Below are 14,651 nucleotides of genomic sequence, written 5' to 3'. Positions count from 1 at the left end.
TCTCTTTAGCCACTTGGGGGTGCACTACTCCAGCCTCAAATGGTGGAGTTGCGTGAGCTGACAGTTGCTGGAGGAGGGCCCTGGATAGCGTATTTTATGTCAACTGCTCTGTCTCTAAGCAGCTGGGAGGGTTACATACCCTACTGAAGCTGAGAAGGGAAGAGACCAGCTCTCTTCTGCATTGTTTGTTTGTTTAGACTCAGTTTATTATGTAGCCCAGGCTGGCTGGAAACATACTATATAGCCCAGGCTGGCCTCAAACTTGTTACAATCCTTTCTGCCTCTGCCTTCCCAGTGGCGGGATTACCATTACCACAGGCAGCCTGGGAAGGAACCAATTCTTGCTTCCAGTGCACACGCTGCCCAACAGGTTACAGGACAGTCTGGCTATGCTTTGCTGAAGACAGACCGGGGACAGACGGCTAACGCGCTACATGGGTGGCGAGGTGGGGGTGTAAACGATCACTTTCTCATCAGACCTAGATCCCCACTGGGGGTGGGGGTGGGGCGGGGTAGAAAGCTACGTGAGTGACTGGGGAGAGGCTGGGGGCCCAGAGCTGGCCAGCTGCGACGATGGCCCAGGTGCTGCGCCTCACCCCAGTGCACAGAAGAGGAGGCTCTCACCCCCATGCCTCCCACCCCCGAAAAGCCCCACCACCATGACTGGAGGGTGTTGGCAGACTGTGGCCAGTTCGAGCTACAGCCTAGGCTGGAGTGAGGAGGAAGAGTCGAACTGTGGGAACGGACTGAGGAGGAGCCCTCACCGAGTTCCAGAGGAGGGCGCGTGGGGGATGGGCAGCAGGGTGACACTGTCAGTGGGTACAGTTTCGGTTAGATAGGAAGGAAAAGTCCTGTCGTTCCGGTACAGCAGGGAAGTAGCTGCAATTAATGACATATTGCATATTTCCAAACAGCTAAAGAGAGCAGGGCGTGGGGGGGGGGCTATGCCTGCAGTCTCACCTCAGAGGTAGAGGCAGGAAGTTGAGGAGTTTAAGGTCAGCTTGGGCTACACAGAGACTTCCAGCCCAGAATGGATTACAAGACACTCTGTCTGAAAACAACAACTACTACCACTATTGTCAGTGCCCGGGATTGAACCCAGGACCTCAGACACGCCAAACAAGTGCTCTACCGCCAAAGCTGCAACTCCGCTTCCCCTCCCCACCACCCAAAGCCCTTAAATGTTTCCACCACACAGAAATGACAAATATTTGTGGTAACAGGTGTGCTAAATGCTGGACTCTGGAGTCACAATTACTGAATCATTCCTGCCTCTGGGTCGCAGCTTTCTTATCTGTGAAATGAGGGGAAACTGGGTAATTCTTCCCTGGGTTTCGCCGGGGCCTGAGTGACGTCATTATTCAGAGAGCGCTTTAGAAATCTGAACACATTATGTACACACAGGTGCAAGCCGCCACTGTCCCCTCACGAATCCTACCCCATCGTGAGCTGTCAACGGTGCGAACCCCATCTGCCTTCCAAATCTGTCCTCTTAACCACGGACAAGGTCCAGTGCCCACGCAGGCTCTGTGAGTGTTAGCCAGAGATACCCACCTGCCTGCGTGATGGCCCCGACTTGAGTAATTAAGAGACTCTCCAGGCTAGTTATGGAGGTGCACACCTTTAATCCCAGCACTCAGGGCAGAGGCAGGTGGATCTCAGTGAGTTAGAGGCCAGCCAGGGCTACGTAGTGAGTCCCTGGTGGTGGTGGTGGTGGTGAGTTCAAAACCCAACAGGTCCAATGAAACACTTGTTTCTTTTCTAACTCAGAAAACGAAGCCAAATATCCCAGGAAATCAGTTCCCAGCCAATATAATCCATGTTCCCACAGCACATCCTTCCTGTGCGTGCCAGCCTCCCCTCCCACCTGCGTGCCCATTTCCTATGGCTCCTCTGGATCCTACATCCAGATCTAGATGTAGATGGGCCCCTCTTCCCATCAGCCAGCACAAGGAGCCATAAAGGGGGGGGGGTCAATCAAACCATACCACTCCCATCTAATGCCTGGTTTAGTTGCCTGCCTGCCTGCCCAGCATGTGACAAACCCCAGGAATGGATTCCAGACGGCCCCATCTCACTGTGTAGCTGAGGGTGGTCTTGTACCCTTCTGATCCTTTTGGGAAGTTCCTCCTGCCTCGACCTCGTGAGTCCTGGGATTACACGTGTATGCCAGCACCAGAGGTTTATGCAGTGCTGTGGATGGAACCCAGGAACTCATGCTAGCACTCTTACCAAGCGGCCACGCCTCCAGCTAAAACAATTGTGTTTTGTTCTTTTGAGTTAGGGTCACACACACACACACACACACACACACACACACACACACTGTAGCCCAGATGGTCTCAAACTCAGGGCAGTCCTCCTGCCGCAGCCTCTTAAGTGCTGGAGTTACAGGTATGTGCTGCCAGCCCTGGCTTTAGATTAATTTCTAAATTATAGACTAAAGTCTGTCTTAACGCTCTTCCTTATGCCTGCCTCCCTGAATACTTATCTTTTGTACATGTGTGCCTGCGCACGCCTGTATGCATGTGTATGTACATGCCTGTATACATGTGTATGCACATGTGTGCATGCCTGTATACATGTGTATAAACATGTGTGCATGTCTATATACATGTGTGTACATGTGTGCATGTCTATATGCATGTGTGTACATGTGTACATGCCTGTGTACATGTGTATGCATGCATGTAGGAACAGGGTGGCAGTCACTCCTCAATCACTCTCCACTTTATGTTTCGAGACAGGGTCTCTCACTGAATCAGGCCAACAAGTCAGCTAGGCTGGTGGGCCAGCAAGCCCCAAATGTCCTGTTGTCATAGAGCTAGGATCGAAGGTAAGAAAGAACTGTTCAGCCTGGCACTTTCACAAAGATTCTACGGACCCACCTGAGTCTTCCTCACGCTTTCTCAGCATGCTTTCATTCACCAAGCCATGTCCTCAGCCTGTGGTGATTTTGTTGGTTGGTTGAGACATTGTCTCACATAGCTAAGGCTGGCTTTGAGTCCTTATTCTCCTTTCTCCACCCCCTAAAATGTTGGGATCACGGGATGTGCGCTTGGCTTTCCCTCATCTCCTTGACCATCCCACTCCAGCTTCATTGCTTCCCTCTTTCCCTCTCTGCCTCTATCTGGCTGTTCCCCGCCCCCCCCCACACCCTTTTTCTTTCAAAACTGACTCACCCAGCCTTCGGTTCTCAAAGGCCATCTTCTCAGAGAAATCTTTCCTAACCACCCATTAGACCAGCCCCTCCCTTTCCCACGAGGCCTTGTTTCGTTTTGTGAATCACCCTTCCTCTGAACCACTTGTTGCTGGTTTGTGTTTGTTTATGGTCTGTTTCCCTGCTAGGGTACACCATCCTCAAGGACAGCCGGTCATGAGTGGGCATGGCATACACAAAGGACTTCATGGATGGCACTTGCCTGGAAGTGATGATTTCAGTCAGTTCTAGGAAGGGTTCAGAGCGGGAAGCAGGAGGTGGGAGCCATGGCGTGTGCATACAATCCCAATATTTGGGGGCTGAGGGAAGAGTAAGTGTCCAAGGCCACTGTGGGCTATAAGTAAGATCAGAGTTAGCTTACACCATATAGATTCAGTTTTAAAACGAAAGAGGAGGGGTTGGGGATTTAGCTCAATGGTAGAGCGCTTGCTAGCGCAAGGCCCTGGGTTCGGACCTCAGCTGGGGGGGGGCACGAAAGAGGAGGCTGGAGAGAAGGCTCGGCAGTTGAGAGCCCTTGCTGCTCTTTCAGAGGACCCACGCTCTGCAAGGGCTCGGCAGGCATCTCACGGCTGCCTGAAATCTCAACTCCAGGACATCTAGCTAGCCTCCACAGACACCCACACAGACGTGGCATTTGTTCACATAAATACACACAGGTCCACATAAGATGAAAATAAATCTAAAACAACAACAACAAAAACTAAGTTTGAACAGTCAGGGAGGAAATTAAAAAAATAAAGGCAACAGAGGGGCGGGGCCTGTGAGGCCCCATGGAGGGGCGGAGCCAGTGAGGCCCTATGGAGGGGCGGGGCCAGTGAGGCTGCATTGCACTCCATTGCCCAAGAGACTCTGACTGGGCCCACTCCACAGCCCAGGAGAAGAGATCCAGTAAGGCCTATTCTGCACAGCTCAGGAGATCCTGATTGGGTCACCGAACAAACAGAGATATTCAACAAGGAGGAGGAAAACCTTGCGCTCACAGTCTCCTAGCACGCGTCACTTTTTACTGGAATTCCAATTTACTGCACGTCCTGACCAGGAATCAATAGGCGGGCTACCCTGACCGGAACTCCATAGCTCTGTCTATGTGCTGACCCTTTTTAAGACAATCGGGCTCCACTCCTCTATCTGGGCACTTGCCTTGCCCCGTGCTCAGGGCTCAGGAGAGGCAGTTCTCCAAGGCACAGATTCAAACGAGGTCGGTGGACACATCTGTTCTGAGCTGGGAGATGCAAGGGACCTTTTGCTTGCTGCAGAGAGACACTGAGATGTCCCTGGGGCTGGCCCAATACTCCACAGCAGACCTTTCCAATGACCTGAGCCAAACATTCTGCTGCCTTTCAGTCACCTGGAGTCAGCTTTGGCCTGCGTGATGTTCATCCAAGCTCATCCACAGCTCTCTCTCCTCACCACTTCGGCCCAGCTTCCAAGGCTGTCGGCGTTCTTATATCATGTCAACGCTTCTCACTGTCCGAAAGCCTATTCGCCTGCTCCTCTACCTTTGACCTTCTACCACCTCCCAGTTCCTGGTTCCAAATTTCCAGCAGACCAGACCCTGTGGGAAACTCATTCACTGGATCCTCTCGGCCTAGCAGATTTTCTAAGCATCGTGTCCTGTATTCCTTTCCAATTCAACCAATACAAAAACGATGTTTTCACAGTTAATGTTAATGTTTTCGGTCGATGTCAACCCTGCTCCAGGCATTCTGAAAGACCCCCCTGAAGAGACACCTTCCCTTTCCTTGATTGAAACACTGTAACAACAAAACATCCCTCATTGATTTGATAAACATCCACATGGCTCCCTCAGTGGAACGCAACACCGGCTAGGCCAATTATCCAACTGTATGTAATATAATCGTCCTTTCAGAAGGACAGCTTAGAAACTGCAGGGAAGCATCCTGACAAACGGTTTACCTGGCAGGGGAATGCTCCCTCTTTATTTTATATTATAATATCATTTTAAAGGGGGTGGGGTCATGAATCTTTTTTTTTTCTTGCTTGTTTTGTGGTACTGGGGTTTGAACCCCGGCCTCATGCAAACCAGGCAAGTACTCTAGTGCTCTACTACAGAGCCCCCATCCCCTCACTGGGAGATTCTAGGCAGTGCTCTACCACTGAGCCACGCCCCCATCCCCTCACTGGGGGATTCTAGGCAGGGCTCTACCACTGAGCCACGCCCCCATCCCCTCACTGGGGGATTCTAGGCAGGGCTCTACCACTGAGCCACGCCCCCATCCCCTCACTGGGGGATTCTAGGCAGGGGCTCTACCACTGAGCCACGCCCCCATCCCCTCACTGGGGGATTCTAGGCAGGGCCCTACCACTGAGCCACGCCCCCATCCCCTCCCTGGGGGATTCTAGGCAGGGGCTCTACCACTGAGCCACACCCCCAGCCCCTCACTGGGGATTCTAAGCAGGGCTCTACGGTATGCTATACCCACAGTCTTAAGAGTACTTCAGAACGGACTTCTTAGTAGTTCCGAATTGTGACACATTTTAGTTTCATTATAAGCCAGAAGTCTCCTGGGAGACAAAGATGACTGTGACTCGTTCCTAAGTCCCTAGATGCTGCCAGGGTCCAACACACAGGAGGACTGGGGATGCTAGTGACCTGACTGCAAGGACAGAGCAGAGCAGGCAAAGGAAGTGGAAGTAGGCAGAGGAGATGGGATCTTAAGCCCAGGAGCTGGACTAGAGGGGTGGAGGCCAGGGGCAGGAGGAGCTGTACCTGGTCCCTGTGTGCTACCCAGCAAACAGGAGGTTGGCACAAACCACTCTGGAGCAAATGAGGCCTCAGGGCAACTCAGCCCACGAGAATAAATTCCTAGATTGAGTGGGAAGATCCAGGAGGAGGTGGCTAGGAGGGAAAGGAGCGAGAGGAAAGGACTTGCAGGGAGAAGTACAGGAGACCTAGCCAACAGGGAGAGCATGATGGGATAGCAGATGGCTGAGCATCAGCCTGGCAGTGGTCCTGATGCTGCACAAACACAAGCAGTGCCTATGGCTCACCCATGCCATGGTGGCATGGTCAGTCCTACACCAGGCCACCTAGCTCTCCTCCTTCCTCTACTCTGCTGAAAGATGGCTCCTCAGGCCCATTCAGACACAACCAGCACGGGAAACCCACATGGAATACCTGGATTCGAGCTGGGTGTGATGTCAGAGGAGGCGCTGTCCTGGTAAGGACGGGATAAAGAGGAGCCCTAACCCTGCACCGTGTGTGCTACCAAGCAAAGGATGTGCACCTGCTCAGGAGGCTCTGTTGGCCCTGGTGGGAGGGGACTGGAAACCATGTCCCCGTGAAGGATGCCTGAAGCAGGACCCATGACAGGCAGGCTGTGTGGCTAGAGCTCTGAGCTCCAGGCTGACTCTGCCAACCGTACTTGCGATATGACCGGAGGCATGCCATCTTGTCACTGCGACTGCCCAGCATTCTGAGGGATGACATGTGTCTTCAGAGGTGTCACCTTTAGACACACTGGCATGGCGTTTGGTACAAACGCAACACCCACTTATAGCCACACGCTGAGCCTGGCATGGTTAGGGCTATGCTAGGAAGAGCCATCATGGAGCAGAATGCTTACTGAGTCTCTGCAGAGCCAGGCCCATGAGCAAGGCCAGCTCAGTGTTCAGGAAAGTCCCAGAGGGGTGCATCCGTAATGAGATGACCTCCCAAAATGGGTAAACTCCCTGTGAGGACAGCCCCACAAGAGATGGACAGTTCCCCTTCATAGACAGCTCCCCCATGGGTATGTGGGGGAGCGAGGGGGGATAGGAGATAGCATGAGAGAAGGGAGGTGAGAAACAAACCCAAGGGCAGTTAAAGGGTTTCTTCCCTATAGGATTTCCCAAAACTTTCAACATCTTAGACTGTGGTGAACTCAAGTGCTTATAGAAACAAGACAGGCAGCAGTGGGCTACAGAAGAAGAACCCATCTGAAGGGCAAGCCTGGGCTTCTCCATGACTGCTGACTTCTGTTTTCTTTTTACTGTGGATTTATTTAACTAGACCTCTTGCATGCATATTAGGTAAGCACCCTACCACTGAGCCACACCCCCAGTCCCTCACTGGGGGATTCTAGGCAAGGGCTCTACCACTGAGCCACGCCCCCAGCCCCTCACTGGGGATTCTAGGCAGGGGCTCTACCACTGAGCCACACCCCCAGCCCCTCTCTGGGGGATTCTAGGCAGGTGCTCTACCACTGGGCCACGCCCCCATCCCCTCACTGGGGGATTCTAGGCAGGGGCTCTACCACTGAGCCACGCCCCCAGCCCCTCCCTCACTGGGGGATTCTAGGCAGGGGCTCTACCACTGAGCCACACCCCCAGCCCCTCCCTGGGGGATTCTAGGCAGGGGCTCTACCACTGAGCCACACCCCCAGCCCCTCTCTGGGGGATTCTAGGCAGGTGCTCTACCACTGGGCCACGCCCCCATCCCCTCACTGGGGGATTCTAGGCAGGGGCTCTACCACTGAGCCACACCCCCATCCCCTCACTGGGGGATTCTAGGCAGGTGAACTACATCTTTAGCCTATATTTTCACTTTTTATTTTGAGACCTAGACTCACCACCTTTTTTTTGTTTGTTTTATGTTTGTTTGTTTTGGAGATAGGGTCTTGCTATGTAATTCTGGCTGTTCTGAAGCTCACTCTGTAGACACAGTTGGACTCAAACTCACAGAGATCTGCCTGCCTATGCCTCCTGAGTGCTGGAAAAAGGCTTGCTCCACTATGCCCGGCTAAGTCTAACCACCTTTGAACCACCACCACTGTATGGAAAATCGATCGTCACTCTTGAGTCGAACTGTCCAACCCCTGAAAGATAGGTAAAAGCGCTGACCATGATAGCGCTAAATACAACTAGGGCCTTTGCAGACATAACAAAGTTAAACTAAGCTCGAGAAACAGGCAACTAGTACCGTGAGTAGTACCTCGATGCGAACAGGAAATGTGGACAGAGACATATGCAGAGATGGAAAAGTCCACGTGGCAACACGGGCAGACTGTGGAGTGACCCATCTGACCCGCCTCCCCCTGGGAACGCTAAGGACCACTGGTGTCGCCAGGGGCTATACAGGAGAAAGGCTTTTCCTAAGCCTTCAGACGGAACATGGCTCTGCCGACATCTTAACTTCGGCAGTGCGGCCTGAGACAAGACATTTCTGGGGTTTGTCGGTTGGTTTTATTCTGACGTTTTCTAGGTTTTGCTAGGTGGCTCAATTTGGATTCAAACTCATCGAGATCCTCCTGCCTCAGCCTCCTGGGTGCTGGGGCTGCAGCTCTGCTCCAATACATGGAGCTCTGTTTCTGTCTTTTGAGACAGGGGTCTCACTAGCCCTGGCTTTCCTGGAACTGGCTATGTAAACCAGGCTGGCCTCAAACTCAGTGACCTGCCTGCTTCTCCCTCCCAAGTGCTGGGATTAGAGGCGAGTGCTACCACTGCTCGGCTGTTTGCTTTTAACCACTTGATGACAGGAGCTCGTAATGACGACTCCAGGCAACAAACACAGCCACCAGCTCATGGTTTGGGGTCAATGTGCCGGATCCAATATTGGGAGGATGAACCTGGTTTTAAACTGACCTCTCTAGTGGAAGTTCATCCACTGGATGAACCAAGGCTCTACCTCTAAGGGGGTTTGGTTACTTGTATTTTGGTTTCGTTTTGTTGTCTGAGGCCGGTCTCCTGTAGCCTAGGCTGACCTCAGACTCGGTAAGTAGCCTCGAGTTTCTGATCCATGTGTCTTCACCTCCTGAGTGCTGGGATCCTAGGTGTGTTGCTATCACACTAGAATTATGCTAGGGTGCTTGGGTTTGAACCCAGGACTTTGGGCATACTGAGCAAGCTCTACCAACTGAGCCACACTCCTAGGCCTGCCTGGAACACTAATTCTGACTCCTGGCCTTTTTGTTTTTTTCTTTTTTTGTTTTTTTCTTTTTTTTTCTTTTTTTCGGAGCTGGGGACCGAACTCAGGGCCTTGCGCTTGCTAGGTGAGCATTTGGAAGAGGCACAGAAACTGTATAGCTCAACCCACCACGAAGAGGACTCGGGAACATGGACTACTCCTTGGGAGCCTTGCTTTGACCATCTGTAGAATGGGAAGGCACACTCTCCCAAAGCTTCCGACAGCTGAGGAACTGCCTAGCACACGGTTGGTGTCAGAAGGGCCCTCAGGAACCAGTTACCCCTTCTGCGTGCACACTCCCTGGCTTCAGCCTTGCTCTGGGGAGTGGGGTGTGGTGGCTGCCCTTACCTGTGCTGTGAGCTGGATGGGTTGGGACAAGGTGAGCTGTGGGGTCCCTGGGGGCTGGCTGGTAGGCTGTGATGGCGGCAGGTCGCCTCCCCCAGAGGAGGCTGGGGTCTGCGAGGTGGAGGAGGAGGCAGAAGAGGTGGAGGAGGAGGTGGAGGCGGCAGCGGCAGCGGCAGCAGCGTTGGCGGCGGCGGCGTTGGACTGCTGGACCGCGGCGGCCAGCAGCTGGGCCTGAGCTTGCTGAAGGAGGAGCTGCTGCTGGGCAGGTATCAGCGCTGAGAGCTGGGCGAGCAGGCAGACAGAGCCGGGCAGCAGGGGCAGAGAAGGCAGAGAGGGTTTAGGATGTGAGTCAAGCCGTTAGGAGACACAACTTTTACAGGACAGAGGAGAAGAGGCAAGTGTGAGAGAGACAGAGAGAGCAGCTGTGGCCTTGAGACTTGTCACCTGCGACAGATGGGAGGGTCTACCCTCCTCACGGTCCTTCCACAGATACTTACCCCAGCTAGCTGGCTGCCCGTCAACATGAGTTGGGCCTGGGGCAGATGAGGCTGAGCCGGCTGGGGGGGCGGGGGTGCTGCTGGGGCTGAATCACCACTGGGGTCTTCAGCCTTGATCTGGGGAGGAGAGAGGCAGGGTCCGGGACCCCAGAATGTTAAGTGGAGGCCAGAGAGAATGCCCACCTGTGAACCAAAAAGAGGGTACGTGTGTGGCTGTGGCAGCCCTAGGCTGGCACAAGGGAGTGGGCTAGAGGAGCGGCCAGGCCATGGCCTGAGGCCTCTGACCACTTCTCTGGCCTCAGGTTTCTCAGAAATCAGTTAGAGCTAACACCCCATCTGTGGCCAAACTCCCTCCACCTTTGGAAAGCACTTTCCTTCCCCTGGGATCAGTTCCTCCACCTGTAAAATGGGAAACACTGACAGTAGGAACCTGGGCAGGTCTCTAGGACTCGCACATGCTCCTCATTTGCTTCAATTTGGGGTGCAACTATTTTGCTGGGTTTTTTTGTTTTTGTTTTTGTTTTTTTTGAGATAGGGTTTCACTATGTAGCCCTGGTTGTCCTGGAACTCACTGTGTAGACCAGGCTGGCCTTGAACTCATGAAGAGCCACCTGCCTCTGCTCCCCAAGTGCTAGGAGTAAAGGTGTGACCCACAACACCCAGATAGGGGGCTACAGCTCTCATTTGTCCTTTGGAATAAAATTTTGTTGAAGGGACTGGAGAGGTGGCTCAGGGGTTAAGAGCACTGGCTGCTCCTCCAGAGGACCAAGGTTTGGTTCCCAGCAACCACAAGGCAGCTCAGCCGTGGATTGGTAAGTCAAGTTCTGGGGGGATCGGACCGCCTCTTCTGGCCCCTGTGGGCACTGAGCACGCACATTTTCACACGGTGCACAGACAGACACACATAAAAATAATTGTTGAGAAGGAGGGCCATGGAATGGAAAAGTCACCACTGGGAACTGAGCAGAGCAGTGCACACAGCTGTAATCCAGGCGCTTCGGGGGAGGCAGAGGCAGGTAGGCCGCTGTGAGCGCTAGGCCAGCAGGCTGCACACAAACTTAGGAATATATATATATATATTGATAAACGATTAATGAAAAAAAGCAGTCGTGAATTTGAAAAAGAACACGGAGCAGTTAGTTTATGGGGAGGCTTTGGAGAGGGGAAAGGGAAGGGAAAATTATGTAATTATAATATCAAAAAATTAAATTAAGGAGTTTTAACTGAAAATAAAAAGAGCCAAAATAGTTAAACCTTACCAGCTGGAGTGGCTATGGTATGGGTACCTGTAATCCTCAGCACATGGGGGGCTGAGGCAGGAGGATAGGAGTTTGAGGACCAGCCTATGTTACATATTAATACCCTATCTCAAAAAAAAAAAAAATCAAAGAAACGGCTTGGCCCTTCGCGATTACACACCACTGTGGAGACAAGCAGACAATACCCATGGGGCACATGGGCAGGAGCGGATGGAGCAGGCTGGAGGGACCAAACAGGAAGCTGGACCCACTCATCCTGCCCTTTCGGGTCACTCATTTCTGAGTAAGAGAGTCCCAGCAGAGAGCAAAGCACGGCTGGTCCTGACCTGCAGACCAGCCAGAGGCGGCTCCAGCCCCTCGTCTCTCTCACTAAGACGTGGATACGGCCTGCACCACACACGTAGAGCCCACTGACATCGTCAAGCCATCCCGGCCCCTTCCCCTTTTCCACAAAAAGCCGAAGAGTGGGGACGGTTGGCTAAAAGGATGCAGGCTGAGGGGGCGTGGGGGCGTTTGATAGACGCCGGACGCCGGAGCAGACCGGACATCAGGGACCATCTCTCGCTCAGTGTCTCCTTTGGTAAAAGGAGATCTAGAGACACCGCAGGAGGACAGGGGGCGGCTCCTGGAACGCAGAGGGAGATAGACAGACACATGGAGGCTCAGGAAAGGCCAAATGGCAGTCCTGATGTCTCGGGTTATGGGATGGACGTGCCAGAAATGACACAGTTAGAAGTTGGAGACATGGGCTTTTCCTGGGAAGGATGTTAGAGGCTCGCTCTCCTGCTAGTTGTAGCCAGCTTCTAGAAAACTATTTATTTTTATTTTATATTATTGCATCTGCGTGTGTAGGTGTGCATATGCTGCAATGCACACGTGGAGGTGAGAGGACAACTTGCAGAAATTACTTCTTTCCTTCCTCCATGTGGGTTCCAGGGACTGAACTCAGGTCATCCGGGCTTGGTGGAAAGCCTCTGTATCCACTGAACCATCTCATTCCACTTCCCACTAAATTACTTTTTATGTAGCCCAGGCTGGCCTCAAACTCAATGCACTCTTCTTGCCTTACTCTTCCTAGGGCTGCCCACGAGTCGCCAGATCCAACAGCATTCCTGGGGCGTGCTTCGTTTGGGAAAATTCAGAATGACACGCTAAAGATCCCTGTGGGTTTTGATAGGTGTTAAACACTGGAAACTTTTTTGTTTTGATTTTTTTTTTTAAGACAAGCTAGCCTGGAGCTTGCTACGTAGACCAGGCTGGCCCGAACTCTTTAGAGATAGACCTTCCTGTGCCTCCGGAGTTTAAAGGCGTGCTCTACTATGCTCAGCTTTTGTCTTTTGAAACAGGTCTCAGGCAGACCAGGCTGGCCTCAAATTCTCTAGGTAGTCAAGGATGACCTTCAACTTCTGACCTTCCTGCCTCCCCCTCCTGGAGAGATGTGTCCCCGTGCATGGTTTATAAAGCACTGGGGATCAAACCCGGAGTCATCATGAGTGCTGTTCAAGTCAATGAAGTCACATTCCTGGCTTACTGTTTCGTTTCGAAACAGAGTCTTGCTAAGTTGCCCAGGCTAGCCTGGAACTTACTATTGCAGCCTAGGATTGGCCCCTCACCTCGGCCTCTGGAGAGCTGGGATCAGATGCCCACCCTGTCACACTCAACTGTGATGACATTTTAAACAATTAACCAACGCTAGCTCTCTTCCCTTTCCACCAGTGGAGGAGAGGTTAGACCCTTCAGTACATGAGGGACTCTGGGGAGAGTTTAATAATCGTATTTATTTCCACGGTAAACGATTCTGGTTTTCCATTCATGAAATTTCCATTTAAAAACCCGTTTATTCAAGCTGTTGAAAAAAACCCGAAGCTGGTCGAGATTTGGTAATTGTTGGAACTGATTGATGGGTTCCTGCCGGCTGCTGTTTTTGTAACACGCTTCTATTTTTTTTTTTTGTATCACATTTTCCATAATAAAAATGTTTTTAAAAATTGAGTCACTTAACAAAATTATTATGTAAATAATACACCCCAGCGGTGCACAGATGTATTGGGCGGCAGCACGTAGACTGCTGCATCTGGGGAAGCTCCTGTCAGAGGAGGTGGGGAAACTTGCAAGGCAAAGGCCAGGACCAGAGAAGCAGGGTGCAATGTGGGGGGTAGCCAGGCCTGGGAAGGGGAGGGAGGACCCTCACTGCCTCTCACTGGCTTTGCAGAGAAGGCTGCTGCTGGAAGCCAAGATGGACAGGCACACTCTGCTGGGGCTGAGGCAAAGGCCAAGCCTGAGGTCAGAAGGTCAAGCGTAGGGGCCCTTCTGAAGTGTGCCCCTGTATAAAAGACACCTGCTCACAAAGCGTTTTGTCCCCCCAGCACTGGAGACATAGCAGATGTGGAGAGGGCCTCAGAGGCTGTCCTGACCACCCTCCCTCCCCACACACTCCGTCCCCGGCCCAGTGTTAGAGAAGAGGAAACTGAGAAGCCCAGAGAGGGGAAGTGACTTTCCCATGGTCACACAGCAGAGCTGCAGGGGTTGGGTGAAGAGCACTGCTGTGTCTCACCTCATCCCTCAGTAGCCTCTGGTCAGGGCTCTGTCCACGCCCCCATTCTTGCTTCTCCTTTTAAGCGTCTGAACTTGTCTGAGTCCCTTACTGCCATCAGGCTGAATGGACACAGGCCTCAGAAGCTCTAAGTCCCACAGTGCCTAAGCACAGAGTCCCTTCATCATCCTCTCCTTCATCCCCGTGGCTGTCCTCACTGGGTCTGCCAACGTCTCTTATCCTGCTCCCTGCTGTCTGTGTATCTGTCTGTGTGTCTGTCTCTCTGTGTTGGGGTACAGGGGTGCTTCAGGCCCCCTTTGGCCAGGGAAGTCGGGATGGGGGCGGGGCCTTGGCTTCCTGTTGTTATCGCCCTGGGGCTCTGGGGGGGATTTCCCTGGCCACCCCCACCCCCCTAGGGAAGGGGAAGGAGACTGGGTGAGTCACAAGCCTGGGGCGGGAACCCAAGGGTGAGAAAGGGCAGGAGGAACCTTGCCACTCGGTACCCTTGCAGGACCTCGGTCCACAGCAAACACACTAAAGACACCCTTCCTCCAGAGTACCACCCGCTTCACCTGATGATCCCACCGGTGCTTACCTTGGTGCTGGGGCCAGTTGGGGACACAGAGAATGGGGATGCTTTGTTCTGGGGGTTCTGTGAAGAGAGAGTTGGGGCAAGGGTGGTGGGAATGGGGTCGGGAAAAGTTCCAGACACCTGCCCCCCCCCACCCCCTAACCACTGCTCCGTCCTTCCCTGCCCGCCCTCCTGGGCGTCTGAGCGAGCCTGACCTGATGGTTAATGTCGGGTCCATTTCTTTCAGTGTCTGTAAAGAGAGAAAGGGTGTGATGCATTCCTACATTCTGTTCCCACCCCAATCTGCCCAGTTCCCTGCCT

The 14,651-nt window shown here is 52.9% G+C and overlaps 1 protein-coding gene across 6 annotated transcripts in view; it reads right to left on the bottom strand.

Moving 5' to 3' along the window:
• Pou2f2 (POU class 2 homeobox 2) overlaps positions 1 to 14,651 on the bottom strand; it is an 84,991-nt gene that overhangs the window by 13,439 nt on the left and 56,901 nt on the right. For 5 of the 6 annotated variants that reach the window (XM_032894188.1, XM_032894194.1, XM_032894190.1 and 2 more), the window contains exons 4-7: positions 14,546 to 14,580; positions 14,355 to 14,411; positions 9,968 to 10,150; positions 9,474 to 9,752 (exon numbers count right to left, since the gene is read on the bottom strand). In XM_032894188.1, coding sequence (XP_032750079.1) covers positions 9,474 to 9,752; positions 9,968 to 10,150; positions 14,355 to 14,411; positions 14,546 to 14,580 — 554 coding nt within the window. The remainder of the gene's footprint in view (positions 1 to 9,473; positions 9,753 to 9,967; positions 10,151 to 14,354; positions 14,412 to 14,545; positions 14,581 to 14,651) is intronic. The other variant, XM_032894191.1, reaches the window with a different exon arrangement.

The sequence above is a fragment of the Rattus rattus genome, chromosome 2 (assembly GCF_011064425.1).
Source record: "Rattus rattus isolate New Zealand chromosome 2, Rrattus_CSIRO_v1, whole genome shotgun sequence".
Lineage (NCBI taxonomy): Eukaryota > Metazoa > Chordata > Mammalia > Rodentia > Muridae > Rattus > Rattus rattus.
This window is presented reverse-complemented; position numbering and strand designations above follow the sequence as displayed.